Here is a 15,665-nt window from a genome sequence, read left to right as displayed (position 1 = left end):
GCCTCGCTTTCATCCAACCGAGCCTGCAAAACGCTGACTTGCCGCTCTAACGCTTCCTTCTGCGTCTTGGCATCAAACAGCGCGTTCTCGGTCTCCTGCCCTTGCGCACGGGCTTGCTGCAATTCGCCGTCGAGTTGGCGTTTGCTCTTGTCTAGACGCGTCCGTGCTTCTTCGCTGCGTTCGAGCTCTTCTTTAACGTTCGCGAGCTCCTTCTCGAGGGTGCCTTTAGCGCGGCCAACATTGGCGGCGTCCCCGCGAACACCGTCGAGCTCAACCCGCAACTTGTCGATGTTCTGCTGCGTCTTCTTGCGCGTGTCTTCCAACTCGGCTTGTGAGGCAGCCAGCTGCGTTTTGATATCCTGCACCTCCGCCTCGCGCAACCGTCGCAGCTCGGACTGCTTGGTCTCCTCGGTGCCTTTGGCCTCCATCATGTGATGCAGCGACTCCAGCTCCTCCTCCAGCTTCTTACGCTGCTTGTTCAGCTTCTCCCGCTCGCTCTTCTCATTCTCCAAATCGCCTTTCGCGGAATCGAGCTTGAGCTGCAGATCGCGTCGCTGCTTGTCCGTCGTGTCCTTGGCCTCCGTCTCGGCCGACAACCTGCTGTTAAGATCCGTGATATCCGCCTCCCGCTTTTTTATGATCCCTTCCAACTCAGCACGGGCCCGCTGCAAATCCTGAATAGTCTCCTGCGCCGCCCTCAGCTCAGCCTCAAGCGACCCACGACGGTGGTCAAGTTTCTGCAGATCATCCGACTCCTGCTCGAGCTTCTGCTCCAGCTCCGCTATCTGCGACTTGAATTTCGTGTGCTGACGATGCAAATCCGACTCGTTCTCGCCGGCACTCTCCAGCTGCCGCTGCAGCTCGGCGTACTGGTTCTCGAGAGATTTACGATCGGTTTCGAGTTTCTGCACGCGTGCGGACTCGTTCTTGACTTCCTCTTCCAGTTGCGCGATGCGGGACTCGCGCGCCTGCTTGTCCTTTTCCAACCGGTCGACGTTGCCGCGTTCCTGTTCGAGTAGGGTTTCGAGGTTCTTGAGCGCCGTCTCCAACTTCTTCTTGGCCTTGCCCAAATCATCATTCGCCACCTCCCGATCCTCCAACAACGCCGCCGTCTCCTTAAGCTGCTCTGACAACGCCGCCTCCCGCTCCTGCACCCTCGTAAGGATCTCCGCCTGGTTAGCCGCCGCATTCTTCTCATCAATGAGGAGACCCTCCAACCGTTTCAGATCAGCGTCCAGAGCCCCGCGAGCAACCTCCAACTTTGCGCGTTCCTCCTGCTCCTTCCGGGCTTTCTCCTCCCACTCCTTTGCAGCCTCCTCGCGTTTGCGCATCTCCTCGTCGACACGGGTGACCCCGAGCAACGGCTTGACCTTCGTGTAGAGGCGCCACCACGCCCATTCGCGCAGCGTCACGTAGATCCGAGCGTTCTTCTGAATGATCCGGATCGCACGGAACTGGTCCAACCGCTTCTTGTACAGTTTGCGGGCGAGATAGCCGCGCATGACGGCTTGCACGCGGGTGACGATCTTGGATAACTGCACGTCGCGGCGGTTCTCGAGATCGGCGAGGACTCCCGCGCGGAAGAACACTTTGCTGCTGCCGACGCGGTACTGGTTCTTGTCCAGTGCCAGCGTTTCGAGGAGCAGTTGCGCCGCTTGGCGACCGTCCATGAACCCGCGCGGGATAAGCCCGGGGGCGAGGATCTCGTACCGTTGTCTGAAATCCGCAAACGGCAACCTGTTGGGGAACCCCGCGCGGCAGATGCGGATTCCTTCAAGCACACCGTTACAGCGCAATTGGTGAAGGACCTGGTTGGCGTCCAATTTCCCCGCCCGTTTCTCTTCATTCGGGATGATACAACGCACGAAATGGGGTTCGGTCGAGTACAGCGTCGTCATCAGCGAGCTGAGATGTTCCTTATGCCGTTGCGCGACCGTGCGGAAGGCGCCTTTCTTTGTAACTCCGCGCGTCTTGGCATTATCCTCGGCCTCCCCAATATACTCCGCAAACAGGTTCGCGATGTTCTTATCGGACGAGCTGGCCAGCAGCCGGGTGATGTTCTCGTTCAACGGGTCTTTGTTCTTGTCGAGCCAGTAGGACGTGTTGTACTCCACCTTCCCCGCATAATGGTTCAGAATAAACCCCTGGTTGAACCGCGGGGTCTCGTATTTGGTGCTCTTCCCCTTCCACAGCCCATTCAGCTTTTCGATGAATGTCTTATCAGTGGCTTTGGGCATCACGCACTCTTCGTCCAAGCAAGAAAGGATTCCGATGGGCGAGGTCTTTTCGATGAGGTCGATGGTGGGTTGGAGGTCGAGCCCGAAGTCGATGAATTTCCATTCGATGCCTTCGCGTTGGTACTCTTCTTGTTCGAGGATGAACATGTGGTGGTTGAAGAATTGTTGGAGCTTTTCGTTGGTGTAGTTGATGCAGAGTTGTTCGAAGCTGTTGTTCTGGTGGTTACGCACGGGTGTTAATATCACTGGTCTCCCTTCAAATCATTCCGATAGTCGAATGTGAAACTAACCTCGAAAATCTCAAACCCAGCAATATCCAAAACCCCAATAAAGCTCGCCTTACTGGTCGAGCTAAAAATCGCCGCATTAATCCGCTCAACAAGCTTCCCAAACATCCGCTCATACAACGACCTCGACAGCGCCTCAATCGAGTACAAAACCTGCTCCACATTCCGGGCCTGTGTCACCCAATCCCTGCCGGCCTTGATCTTCGGCTTCAAGAGCGCTTTCACGAAATCGGCGACGGGGACGCCAAGGACGTGACAGACGCGTTCGCAGACGGATTGGGCGGCCTCGCCGTGGAGTTGGGCCTGGTCTTCCCGATCATTGTAAGCGGTGATGTTTCCCATGTGGAGGATGGCTGCGAGCACACGGAAGAGATCGTTCTGTTCTTCCGGTTTGATTTTCATGACGTCGAAGGAGTCTTGGAGGGTTTTGAAGTCGGCTTTGTCGTCCACGCCTTCGATGTTGTGGTTTGAGCCCTTTGTGAAGCGGTAGTCGCCTAGACTGCCATTGAGGAGTAAAGGGCCTTTGATGTCGTCCCCCGCGCCTTTGAGGAGCTGGTAAAAGATGTGGTAGTTGCGCTCCTTAGAGGTCTGATGGGTAACCCTGGATTTCTCCAGGAGGTACCAATCGATGTTTGCGCCCGCGATCTGGCCAGAGGGGCTGAACTCGATGCGGATGAATTTGCCGAACCGGGAGGAGTTGTTGTTGCGGATGGTTTGGGCGTTCCCGAAGGATTCGAGGATCGGGTTGGCTTGGAGGATTTGTTGTTCGAGGAGACCGAGGGATCTGCCGCTGCCGGAGGCGTTGGCGATCGAGGCAAGGTATTGGATGACCTTTTTGGTGTTTTCGGTCTTACCGGCGCCGGACTCTCCACTGTCGGGTTTATCGAAGAGTCAACACTCTCATTCACAAACAATCTGGTCACACCATCAGTCCTCTTACGTGATCAAAATCGATTGATTCTCTCTCTCCTTCGTCATATCATGGTACGCAGCATCCGAGATCGCAAAGATATGCGGCGGCAATTCGGCTCTCTTCTTTCCCTTGTACGCTTTCACAAGCTCATCGGTGTATAAAGGAAGCCGCTTGTACGGGTTGACGGCTACCAAGAACAGACCCGAGTACGTCTGTGGGATGCAGATGTCAGGTTGTGACGATGATGGCTGAGGAGAGGTATTAGACTCACGTAGATCAGGTTCGAAAGGTATCGCAAGCGCAGGTTGTGCACGACAGATGCTTCGTTGAGGTAAGTCAAGTCAGCCATGTCTTCGGCCTTGTCGAATTTGGGAGGGTTCATCTTCTCGGTATCGTTGATGTTGACATCCCGTTTCTACATCAATGGCGCGGAATGGAGACATCAGCAACTACAAGATTGAATCCCGCCCATGAGACCCTGACAGCTTACCGTCCCGTTGTTCAAATCAATCGTCACCGTCTCGCCGTTCTCGGCCGTGATATGACCCGCAATGTATCCTTCGTCCTTATCCGCGACCCAGACCCACTTCTTTTCGGCCCATTGGGCCTGCGCGAGCGCATCTGCGCCGAGGCCTTGGGGTGCTTGGGCCATCAGTGGATGATTTTGTTATTTCGGAACTGTGGGGGTATTGGATACTGCGTTGGGGAATATGGGTGAAGGTCGGTGTAATGGGCAGGCTGAGTACTGGTCGCTTGCTAGAGTATCCAATGGAAGCAACGAGTGTACCTCAAAAACCCTATGCCTGAAGTGAATATCTCCAAGAAGTTTTATAACAAGAATTGGAGTTGAGCATCCACCGAGGTCAAGATTTTCGAGAAAAGTTTACGCCTCCTTCCTCGGCCAGCGCATCGACTGCGTGTCTTCCTCGCGTATGTACGCCTCCAAAATGTCGCGTGGGTATGTGAAGTGTTGGAATCACCCAGAAAGGGCCAAGCTAACGTGGCTCAAGAAAAGTAGCGTTTTAAGAAGAAGCGTAAATACGGGCGGCCTCTCTTCGCAGGGCGGCAGTGTTTGGTGCTGCTTGGAGTTGGGTCAGATGTTGGGTGTGGGGCATGGTGGTCGGGATAACTGTCAGGTCGCGTCCCACGTAATCAGCAGGCGGCGAACGAGAACGCTTCTCACACCTTCAGCGCTATTCTACCCAGGGCTCCAGCACTTCCCGCCATGCCCGCAGCCTTCTCAAACACCAACACCAACACCGGCAGCTCCTGCTCTGTTCCCGCCGAGGGCAACGCCGTCATTGGGAAGGACGGGCTACCCCTTCGCAACGGAGTCACAGACTCGCTCGCAGAAGATTGCGCGCAAAAGTCGGGGACGACCCCCAAGTGCTGCAACAAGGAACCATCAGTCGAAAGCACCCTAGGCGCCATCTTTTCGGTCGTCTTGGGCTCGTCGTGCTGCATTATCCCTTTGACCTTGGACATGGCTTCGGTGTCTTTTTCAGGGTTAGCTTTCAGTGATCTCTGGGGCCGCGTACGCTGACAGTGGTTCAATGAACCAACACACTTTCTATTCTCTAGGTTGGGCTATCTAACCGCATATCAACCCTTATTCCGCGCGATTACCATCATCATTCTCGTCAGTAATGTCTGGCGATATGGCACTACCCGACGGACGATTTTGACTATCGCATTTTGCCTGCTTGTCAGTTTTGGTCCTCAGCTCCTATCCGCCTCCACGACGCTTTCAAATGGTAGCCGTTCAGCTGAAGTTGACCCACCAGCATCCGCACCGGCACCGCCAATATCACCATTCGAAAAGGAACGTCTGTGCTTCCGCGTGGATGGGATGCGTTGCGGATCGTGTGCAGCACGCATCGAGAAAGCTGTAGTGGGGTCAACCTTTAGCGAGGTTGACAGCGCTACTGTGGACCTCGGAGCGCGGACACTCGTTGCGACCATGCGGAAACCCAGGGTCGGTGATCTGGACCATGCACAGAGGCTGTTTCACGAAGAGGGGATCAAGCGGCTCGTACAAGGTCTGGACTCCGCATATAAGGTGGAATACGTGAAGGATTGCGAGTTTGAGAAGCGTTCGTGATGAGAAGCGTTCGTGACGAGCGAGAGTCTGCTCTCCACCCTGTGTGCGGTAGATCGTAGATCATAGATATGCTTTGTTGGCAGACATCCACATGTATCCATGAAGTATGACGAGACGGTAAAGCGTTGATGAACGGTTTACCAGTGAGCATAGTAATATCTGCGTGTGCACTCCAATAATGAGTCCGTCTGCAATGGCAGAGAAGAGTAGTGAGTACTGTGATGAACTTCCAAGTGCGGGAAGAACGCAGCGAGAAAAAGCAAAAAAAAGGGGAGGGGTGAGGGCCGAGCGAGCGTGATGTGCGGAATGACCATCATGTGCAGCGCGCCCGTGTTACGTTTGGGCATCAACGACCTCCCTCACGGCGCTCTTATTCCCCTCCCCCTGCTGAACCCATCCATCCCCTTCCGTCCAGTCAACCCCACAACTCCCCCACAGACAGGCAACAACAGGTCCACCATGCCAGCAGCTGCCTCAAACGTGTCCCGGGCAGCAGCCTTGCGCTTGGCCAGAGTCTCCGCTGTCAACCAGGTACGAAACACCACCTGGTCGGTGTGAAATCCAAAAGTTTCAACCTAACGTCTTCCCACGCCATAGACGAGAGCATTGCACTCATGCGCTTTCCGTGTGGCTTCGCTGTCGTCACGGGCCGCCGTTCCACGGATGGTGAGTTCGGCGCTGTCTTACATGTTTCGAAATGCCGGAAGACGAAGGAGTCCGTGGGCAGTGGAAATTGACACACTCCGCTATGTAGGCTCTTCACCTGGCTTCGCCCGCAGCACCACGGATAGCTCTCGGTCGGCGCGCCTTCCATGCGGCGGTTGCGTCTCGAAAGGATATTCCGTTCTTGTTGGCCGATATTGGAGAGGGAATCACGGAGTGTGAGCTCATCCAATGGTGAGTGAGATTGACAAGCGTATCTCTTCGGCCACTTGAAAGGGAAACTCAACCGAAAGGGGGATATAGGTTCGTGAAGGAGGGCGACAAAGTGGAACAGTTCTCGCCAATCTGTGAGGTTCAATCCGACAAAGCCGCTGTCGAGATTTCCTCCCGCTACGACGGTGTCGTCAAAAAGCTCTACTACAAAACCGGCGACGTCGCCAAAGTCGGAGCACCTCTAGTCGACATCACCACTGACGAGGCCGACACCGACGCCGTCCCGGGAACCGCCGAGCTCAACGCACCTGAAGCCGTGCTTCCTGCCACGCAGGTCGCTCAGGAAGCCGCGGCGGGTGGTAGGGCCCGTACCGACCGCGATATGGAGGAGTCCTGGCTGTTGACGACACCCGCTGTGAGGAGGATTGCGAGGGAGCACAGCATCGACTTGGTGAAGGTGACTGGGACGGGACCGAGTGGACGGGTGTTGAAGGGAGATGTGTTGGCGTTTATTAGTGGAACCAGCAAGCCACGTGCCGGTGAGTACTGTGGACGGTCATCACTAGTTTGGGAATGTTGAATAGATAGGCTGACGAGTATTTCATCCTAGCAGAGACCGCCGCACCCCCATCCGCGGCAACGGCACCGTCATCCGCACCAGCGAAGCCTGCCGCACCCCGCGTCATCATCCCCGCCGGTGAAGACAAAGTCGTCCCCCTCGGCCCGATACAAAAAGCCATGTTCAAATCAATGACCAAATCCCTCGAGATCCCTCACTTTGGCTTCTCGGAAGAGATCATTCTCAACGCCGCCTCCAAGCATCGCGAGGACATCAATCACTACCTCAAGAATAACAACAACGAAGAATACCCCTTCAAGAAGATTTCGTACATGCCCATCTTCATGAAGGCGCTATCCATGGCGCTGGTGGAGTTCCCGATCTTGAACGCTCGTTTGATCAATGCGGATCAGGTGTCGACTGCTCAGTTGCAGTACCGGGCGGCGCATAACATTGGGATTGCCATGGACACGCCACAGGGGTGAGTTTTGGGAAACTTTGCCATTTTGTCTGAGGTTCTCATGGTTACACGCCTGAATCTAACGTTTTGCTCATCTTCAAACCCAGCCTGATCGTCCCCAACGTCAAAAACGTCGAATCCAAATCAGTCCTCGACATCGCCTCGGACCTCGAACGCCTAAAGGAATCCGGTCGCAAAGGCGCCATCTCCCCCTCGGACCTCAAAGACGGCACCATCACCCTCTCCAACGTCGGCAACATCGGCGGTACCCTCCTGCACCCCGTCCTCGTCTCGTCGGAACTCTGCATCGGCGCGATCGGGCGCACGCAGCGTTTGCCGAGGTTCGAAACGGTTGTGGATCCGGTCACGGGACGGGAGACGGAGCGGGTGGTTGCGAAGGAGGTGTTGAATGTGAGCTTCAATGCGGATCATAGGGTCATTGATGGGGCGACGGTGGCCCGGTTTGTGCAGCTGTGGAAGACGTATTTGGAGCAGCCGGCTGTCATGACTGCGTCGATGCGTTGAGAGGATTGGAGAAGCGTTAGAGAGGCACACCGATATGCTTTGGCTTTGACTTGATGGCTGAGCTGACCCTTTCTGCGAATCGCTGATACGGAGGATTTTGGACTACATTCCGCCTCTTCCACCACTTTTTTTTTATTGATAACGCTCGGCGCATATGGCATGGCATGGCGCTACATGGACGGAGCAGTGGTCTTCGCGCATCGAAGAACACTCTCCCATCCTATCCCATACACTTCATTCCTACACATTCATTACACGACTGCTAGGCTTTAGGCGTAGATCTGTAGATTGGCTGATGGGAAAGTCTAGAGCCTCTGTTCAATGCTGTATAACGAAATGAATAGTAAACACATCTCCCTAAACACCTACGATTCTAACTTGAACGAAGTCGGCCCCGTCCCCACCGGATCCGTCCCCAACACCACAACCCCATTCGTCCCACCACACGTCCCATCGCCCCCCGCGGCCTCCGCCGCCAACGCGCGTTCAGCAAACTCCACCTCCCTAGCGCGCCTCCTCAACGGCTCCGTCTGCCTCTCAAACCCATTCTCCCTCGCCCTCCTCAACCGCTCCTCATAGAACCCCCTCAACTCCCGATCCTGGTCATCCAACCGCCTCCGCATGTTTCGTCGGACAGAGTTGACCTGCAGCACGACCAGCGTGCCGGAGAGGATGGCTGCGAGGACGATGAGCGCGGCGAGCCGGCCGTTGGACATGTACAGCGGGGTCGTGTTCCCGGCCGGGTGGGAGTGCGCGAAGGGAAAGTCGGGGTCGTTGGCCGTCGACCAGTGTGGGGGCGTGTAATTCGAATCGAACGGGTTGGAACTGAACGGATTGCCGCCGCCGCTGCCGCCGCCGCGGGAAAACGGCCGCCCACCCTGTGACTGTGACCCCCTCGGTGATGACGAGGTAGAGGATTCGTAGATGAAGGGAGCCCGCACACCCCCATCCCATTGTCGCCGTTTCTCTGGGTCGCTTAGGATCTCATACGCGCGTACAGCTCTGAGGAACTCCTCTTTTTCGTTCGTTTCGGCCCTCGCGCTTACGCGTGCTTTCGTCCGCGGTGCCGTCGGATCCGTGCTACTCGTCCCGGCTGTACCAGCGACGGCGAGACGGTCCGGGTGGAGCTCGAAGACTGTTTTGTAGTATGCTTTTTTGATTTGGGCGCGGGTGGCTGACGCGGGGATGTGGAGGGTTTGGTAGGGGCAGAATGTGGATGAGGTGGCGCGCGGGTGGGCGGTAGTGTGGAGAGGGTGGGTGAAGGGCGGGGGGTAGAGGAAGGAAAGGGTGGGGAAGTGGGAGGGTGGTGGGGGATGGCGGTGCAGGTGATGCAGCCCGGCGGCGGGGCGGAGCCGGGGTAATGGTGGACGGGCTGGACAGGGCATTTCGTGTCGAACTTGTTCGCTGGCTGGCTGGCTGGGCGGGCCACTGTTGTTGTAGTGGTGGTTCTGCCGGCGCCAACTTGGGAAAGTGGGTGTCGTCGGCGGTGGAAGATGCAGCCTGATTAAACCGATGATGGAGCGGAAAAAACGAAGGGAGACGAGCGACGCGTTCATGTCCATGTCCCAGAGGATTCAGGCCACCACGCGCGAGGAAGCAACAACAAGAAGGCGAAAGGCCTCCCACCGCTCGTCAAGGTTGATGCTTAGCCGGTCTGCCCGTTGGCTTCTTGGATTGGTAGGAGGCAGGGTCATCCGCACTGTCGTTTGCAAACCTCCTGATGGTGTTCTTAGCAGTGCTTAAACAGACTCCCTGCTCTCTGGCTATCTCTCGTTTGTTTTTCCCAGCCCTGTGCAGCGCAACTATGGCTGCCCTCTTCTGTGGAGTGAGAGGTTTGCCCATTTCCGTCGTTGTTGTCAAGATTCCAGCCTTCCCCTCTCGCCATGTCCGCCGATGTCCGCCATTCTGGCTGTTGGCTGGCTGTTGGCTGCAGTCCATGGATGTGTGCGCTTTGTGACACGTGACACTCAATTGAATTCAATCGAGAGGCTGTTATACAGTAAGTACTCCGCGTGGGAATTGCGAGGGACACCCTTGGGAAAAGGCATCCGCGTCCCATGTCAAACTGCTGTATATACAGTATACTGTATGTAACAGCAAGTCAATCCATCATCAAAGGATTCTTAACGCCCACGACTCTTGTTCCGCCCCTCCCTCGTTCTCTCTCACACGAGGAAGCTGCCTGCCCAGAGCTGCCCAGTGACCTCCCTCCTTCATACATACTGTATACACATGGAAACTCGCATATCCCCGTCGTCCCGAGGCTATTCTTCTGCTTGGGGTGTACCGTGTAATATGTATGGCAGGCACTCTTGCGGACGCCGTAATAACAGGAAGCGCGTGACGGGGCCACCTTGCCAACGCCCGTCTGTGCTTCGGCGGAATCCTCACTTTCCTACCTTCACCACCGGCCGGCGCATTATGTGAGAGGGACTCATCAATAGCAGCGCACGGCAAGAGAGCGACATGCCTCACTCGAAAGAAGAACAGGCGGCGGTTGGGCGCCCCGCAGCCGCTGATCTCTCGGAGGGCGAGAAGTTATAAGACAGCATGCCCATCCGCATTCCCCGCGAACCCATCTTGAGAGCCCGCGCCACTCGACCCAGACCACCATGTCAGCAGCGACCGTAGTCCTCGCCACACTAGGCGTCCTCATCTTCGCAGCTCTTCTCTTCGCAGGGCTCGGCAACCTCGCGCGACGAAGGTTGAGGAGTCTCATGGCGCCCGTGTATCCCGTCTCTAACACGCCGACGTTGAAGCCTGGCGAGGAAAAGAAGCCCGGCGTGCTTTATGTGCATATGCCGGATATACGGCCTTGGGGGCATCCGAATGCTAGTCCGTTTTCTCGTAAGTTGAGCCATATGCAACCTCTGAAAATGGGGTAGACTCCCTAATCCCATATTCTTCTAGTGAAGCTGGAAACGTGGCTGCTTATGGCCAAGATTCCCTATGTGGTGATCCGCGGCTTCGACCTCAAAGCAGCGCCAAAGGGCAAGATCCCATTCATTGAGATGGACGGCATCAAAATGGGAGATTCGGAGCTGAGTATGTTGGTCACGCAAACATGTGGGGATGAACGTTCTTTTGCTGACATGGAACAATGTGCAGTCATCCAGTTCCTCCAAACAAGATTCCCTGACCATCAGGTTGTTGGAGATCTAACGCTCACGCCTGAACAACTTGCGCAGGGCCATGCGTTCAACCGAATGGTCTCGGAGCACACCGTCGCATGGTACGTGCGCGTCACATGTTCGCTCCGGCTAAGTAACCCTACCAACCATCCCACACACATCCCCACAGCATGGGCCAATCTCGCAACGTCGACAACATCCACGACACCCTCCGCGCATATACCGGCCTCTCAGGTCCTCTCCCACTCGCCCTTAAATTCATCGCGCGCCTGATCCGCCGCGGCACTGCAAAGAAGCTCGCGAACCAGGGACTGGGCCGACATTCGGCTCAGGAGATATATGCGATTGGGTGCAGGGATTTGAAGGTACTTGTCTTCCACGCGTTTGCGTATCAATGCATACACATGGGTTACTCACTGGTTGACCGCATGGAATACAGGCCATAGCAGACTTCCTGGGAACCAAACGATTTATGCTCGGCGACCAGCCCACATCCGTCGACGCCTCCGTCTTTGCCATCCTCGCATCCATCATGTGGATCCCCGTCGAATTCCCGATGAAGACCTATGCATACAAGGAACTGCCTGTGCTCGACCAGTACCTATGGCGTGTGAGGTACGTGAGCATTTCTTTTCTGGCTGCGTATGTGTGCCTCTTTCGTTCTGATCTGACTTCTGGGGTGCGTATAGGAAAGCGGTCTGGGGAGAGACGCTTGAGCCGTGGTATACGGGAGGCGAGGCGGCGGTAAAGATGTATGAGAGGTTAGGGTTTGAGCCTGGAGCGGTGTAGAGTCCACCATCTTTCTTTCTTGACGTAGTCTTCCGATATTGTGGGTTGTTTAGCAACGCTGTTTTTTTGTCAGGGATGAGTCTGGTTTAGTGTAGACTTTCAAGCAACAGTCAGATGTCGGTATTTGGTTGTAGCATACATGGTAGCATGCAGCATAAATGGTAGTGCGGGGCACCACAACTGTGCCACTGATTTACGTCATGAGAGCGCTCTGTCAAAAACCCAAGCGCTCACACTCCCGTATCGCGTCTGCCACCCCACTCGGCTCTCGACGTCGGTGTGGTTCTAGATCTAGCTTGTCGTCGCGTATATGCACTTCAAACCGAGAACCCGTGTTGTGTGTGTGTCGTCGGCCAGATCGTCAATTGACGGGATTCTGACAGTTCAGTCGTTGCAAAATGACAGACTCCCCCATTCATTCTTACATCGAACTTGACGGTCGGGTCAGGCTTTTTGTTCTTAGTATCGCAACAGCTACATTACGTCCCATCATCACAGGAGCGTCCGTCGTTCGAGCAGAAAACAAAGCGCTACGGCAAACATGTCACACCAAGAGGTTTGGGAAATTCCATTTGCCCTCGCCGACTACTTGGAAGTATCTCGTTGAGTGTGAACAGGTCCACTGGCTTGTTCCGGATGTTGGGCCACCCCCCGCTGCCAAGGCTCCGTCCTATTTTATATATCGGATCACTGCAAGGGTCGTTTCATCCCGAAAAAGCATCTTGGCCATCTTGGCCCTGGACGACTTGAAAGTCACGTGAGGGAAAGAGGTGCGCTGGTGGATGTGGAAACGGCAGAAGTCAGCATGAATTCATTCATGCTTTGCCCCAGCAGCCATGAATGTGGGTGTGGGTCCGGAGTACTGTATACCGTACATAAGTAGTACATTGGGCGAGCAGTTACGCGCGGTGGTAGCTGGTGATGTGGTCTGCCGAGGAGCTGTTCGTGGTCGCGCGCGTAACTGCATGCTCACTACGTTGCTCACGTAGCAGCCCGGAAACAGGCCGAAAATGCGAGTTGGAACTTGGTCGCTTTGAAGGCTATCATCACTGATCATACTCGTGCCAAGGTAGCATATACTAATATAACCCTAACCCTAATATGCAACCATCTGGCTCGCCGGGCGCGATCCTGAGCCACGTCTGAAGCCTTTGGCGGGCCCCAGGGAGCTAGCAACGCGCGACCATGGGCACGAACGAGTACGACGGCGTCGACGGGTTGCTGAGCCTCTATGTGCAACCAAGAAGTCAGGCTATGCTCGGAACGATGTGTCCTGGGCGTCGTACCCACTGGTGTATAAATAGGGAGAGCCCGGGAGCCCCAGTACGCACCCCCCCTTTGTCTTCCCTTTTCTTGCCGTTTACTTACGCCTGCATCGAAGTCAGCCGAGGCCAAAGCGAGCCATACCCAACAAGGCGGAAGCGTAAGTCGAATCTCCTCCGCCGCTGGTCGCCCGAAGGCGGACTCCTAACCTTCATGCACTTTTGAATGACGCAATGCAGTTCTCGGTATCTGCTTATATCCCCGAAAATAAGCATCACATTGTCGGTCGCACCTGGTCCGAGAACAACCGTCATATATGCTGTATCCCATTCCACACTGAGCGCATCCATACGAAAGGAGCCTTCATGATCTTGGTACGCCATCGCAACGCCAAAACGCGATGGGGCAAGCATACCGCGGCGCCAGTCCTTGCTCCATTCGAACCGACGACTCTTGGAAGGATGGGACCGGTGAAAGGATACGACCGCGCGTTGTTTGAGAAGATCTATCAGGAGCGTTGTTACATTGCAGTGAACGGGGAGCAGATGGACGCCGATGTCGGAGACTATGAGGTCCTCGAATTGACATTTTAACGTTTCTGTTAACTTCATCGTTCTGAGTCAATCGATCCATGCAGAAACGAGATACGAGAGTTTCATCGCTTCCCTTTTCTGTGAGCCTCGGGAAGAATTTGGGCAAAACAATAGTTGTTTTTGGAAACTCCAGCGCACAGAATCTGCCAGATTGGCTTCCCATTTGCGTTTGTCCGGCTTCACATCTACAGAACCTCCCGAATTTTGCATAGACACCGCCGGCTTCAGTTCGTACAACGACCTCCACCCTTTCCAAGCTCAAATCTCCGCAGCGGAGGCACCTTACCCTAACCCTAACCCTAACCCTAACCCTAAGCTCCCGGTCGTGCCTCGTCGTGAACAAACCCATCCCTCCTGCTTTCCAGATGGAAAAAACTGTCAGTAAAGTGACAGCACCGCGAAACGCTGGGACTCTGGCGGGACGCGTCTGGGACGCGTTGGATGTGCTTCTTTCTCGACGCAAGCGAAGGACGGCCTTGGAACACCAACAACACTTCCAACTTCCAGGTACATATACAGAGCACCCCTTGACTGTGGCCGAAGAACGATAACGTTTTGGACAGCACATACGGAGTTCGCCACGTATACACCTCCCGGACCACTGGATCACTCCCATAGGAGTGGTCTTCGAGCTATCTTAGTCCCCATGCGGCGAAAAGCTGAAAGGACCCACGCCATCGCAAAGGAAGCACCCACCTCAAGTACAAGAAGAACCTCCGGACAGGACTGCTCAGGTGGGCCACCATGGCTTCCATCATGCCTCCCGCTCGAGACAAGTATCTATCTGATAGGTGCCCTCTGGTCCCGCAACAGCAAGAACGTTCAAGCTCTAATCTAACAGGGAGCGGACATATCTCAAGTCGATGCGGTCTTGAGCGGAAACGACCTGGACGCGCTCGGGTTGGTTATGGGAAAATGGAATTTCCGGCAACCTAGCAAAAATGATATCCGCCCTCCTCGAAGCGGGGTTATCATAGATCCGAATAATGCACTGGCAGAGCCGGCGATCTTGAGTCAATCACAGTCGTGTTAGACGCAGGTGCCGATGTCAACCAAGTTTCTCCGCGCTCCGCCAACAACGCCCGCCCTAACATGATCAAATATCTGCTCAGAAAAGGCATGAACGCCAACCCATGCCTTGCTTTCGCTAGCTTCATAACATGCGGATCCTTCTTGATGCCGGAGCAGATATACATCGCGACGACAAGACGATTGCTGTAGCAGCTCAAAAGGCTTGCCACGGTTCTCCAGCGATCTTCAATTTCATTCGGAACGATTCGGACCCGCCGGACGCTTCCAAAAGGCGCTAGTGCATCAAGTGCGCCTGGATCTGGACGCACCTAGGCTGCTGATCGAGCTCGGTGCATACATCAACCTATACCACGGAATCCCGCTGAGTCACGCCTGTCTCAATCGCCAACTGCACACAATCCAACTCCTGCTGGAGTCCAGCACCGATCCCCAACACCCTATTGACGGGCACCGAACTTCGCATTTGGCATGATCCCGCTCTGATCGACGTCACGCTGTGGAACCTGGACGTGGATATTCTGGAGTTGCTACTGGATGCGGGTGGAAATGCACAGATTTGCGGTCCACATGCGCTCCGGAATGCGCTTTCGGTGGATTCCATGCTATTCTCCACCAACCGCGTTTGCCTGTTGCGGGACTACGGAGTTATGTTCCCTGACGACTCTGTATGCCACATTCGGGTCGTCGATATCGCAAAACTTCTTGTCGAAAGGACAGCCCATCCGGACTACGTCAATTTCAGAGACGGTGCCCCACTGATAGCCGCGTGCGGGAATGAGTACAGCAACACCCAGGAAATGGTCAGGTATCTCTTGATCCAAGCCGCCAACCCGAACGCCACGGGCGGCCAATCCCATCGCCCCATCTTCTGCGCCGGAAACAACTGCGTCAAGCAAGGT

General features: G+C 55.3%; 4 protein-coding genes across 4 annotated transcripts; 3 read left to right on the top strand and 1 right to left on the bottom strand.

Moving 5' to 3' along the window:
• Window positions 1-4,536: 4,536 nt before the first annotated feature.
• On the top strand, window positions 4,537-5,790 carry EV422DRAFT_530640 (uncharacterized protein). Its single transcript, XM_053070416.1, has 2 exons — window positions 4,537-4,943; window positions 5,019-5,790. Exons 1-2 carry the CDS (start codon window positions 4,663-4,665, stop codon window positions 5,536-5,538), a joined length of 801 nt encoding a protein of 266 aa, XP_052925091.1. The 5' UTR covers window positions 4,537-4,662; the 3' UTR covers window positions 5,539-5,790.
• Window positions 5,791-5,888: 98 nt separating this feature from the next.
• EV422DRAFT_530639 (2-oxoacid dehydrogenases acyltransferase-domain-containing protein) lies at window positions 5,889-8,366 on the top strand. Its single transcript, XM_053070415.1, has 6 exons — window positions 5,889-6,069; window positions 6,136-6,204; window positions 6,293-6,435; window positions 6,505-6,953; window positions 7,025-7,454; window positions 7,541-8,366. Exons 1-6 carry the CDS (start codon window positions 5,998-6,000, stop codon window positions 7,956-7,958), a joined length of 1,581 nt encoding a protein of 526 aa, XP_052925090.1. The 5' UTR covers window positions 5,889-5,997; the 3' UTR covers window positions 7,959-8,366.
• EV422DRAFT_567798 (uncharacterized protein) lies at window positions 8,324-9,343 on the bottom strand (the record flags this gene model as incomplete). The annotated part of the gene is made up of 1 exon (XM_053072579.1): window positions 8,324-9,343. One exon carries the CDS (start codon window positions 9,341-9,343, stop codon window positions 8,324-8,326), a length of 1,020 nt encoding a protein of 339 aa, XP_052925089.1.
• A 1,068-nt stretch (window positions 9,344-10,411) lies between these two features.
• Window positions 10,412-12,024, top strand: EV422DRAFT_67980 (uncharacterized protein). The gene is made up of 6 exons (XM_053074297.1): window positions 10,412-10,805; window positions 10,869-11,003; window positions 11,067-11,190; window positions 11,259-11,454; window positions 11,529-11,704; window positions 11,779-12,024. The coding sequence occupies exons 1-6, from the start codon at window positions 10,571-10,573 to the stop codon at window positions 11,876-11,878; spliced, it is 966 nt and encodes a 321-aa protein (XP_052925088.1). The 5' UTR covers window positions 10,412-10,570; the 3' UTR covers window positions 11,879-12,024.
• The last annotated feature ends 3,641 nt before the right edge of the window (window positions 12,025-15,665 follow it).

Source organism: Fimicolochytrium jonesii, assembly GCF_025526975.1.
Source record: "Fimicolochytrium jonesii strain JEL569 chromosome Unknown EV422scaffold_13, whole genome shotgun sequence".
In the NCBI taxonomy this organism is placed as follows: Eukaryota; Fungi; Chytridiomycota; class Chytridiomycetes; order Spizellomycetales; family Powellomycetaceae; genus Fimicolochytrium; species Fimicolochytrium jonesii.
Note: the sequence above shows the minus strand (reverse complement) of the source record. Positions and strands in the feature narration are given on the sequence as shown.

Coding starts and splice junctions, on each gene's coding strand:
- EV422DRAFT_67980 (XM_053074297.1), top strand. CDS start 10,571: ATGTCAGCAGCGACCGTAGTCCTCGCCACACTAGGCGTCCTCATCTTC. Junction 10,806..10,868: donor GAATGCTAGTCCGTTTTCTC/GTAAGTTGAGCC, acceptor ATATTCTTCTAG/TGAAGCTGGAAACGTGGCTG. Junction 11,191..11,258: donor TCGGAGCACACCGTCGCATG/GTACGTGCGCGT, acceptor ACATCCCCACAG/CATGGGCCAATCTCGCAACG.
- EV422DRAFT_530640 (XM_053070416.1), top strand. CDS start 4,663: ATGCCCGCAGCCTTCTCAAACACCAACACCAACACCGGCAGCTCCTGC. Junction 4,944..5,018: donor GCTTCGGTGTCTTTTTCAGG/GTTAGCTTTCAG, acceptor TCTATTCTCTAG/GTTGGGCTATCTAACCGCAT.
- EV422DRAFT_530639 (XM_053070415.1), top strand. CDS start 5,998: ATGCCAGCAGCTGCCTCAAACGTGTCCCGGGCAGCAGCCTTGCGCTTG. Junction 6,436..6,504: donor GAGTGTGAGCTCATCCAATG/GTGAGTGAGATT, acceptor AGGGGGATATAG/GTTCGTGAAGGAGGGCGACA. Junction 6,954..7,024: donor AACCAGCAAGCCACGTGCCG/GTGAGTACTGTG, acceptor ATTTCATCCTAG/CAGAGACCGCCGCACCCCCA.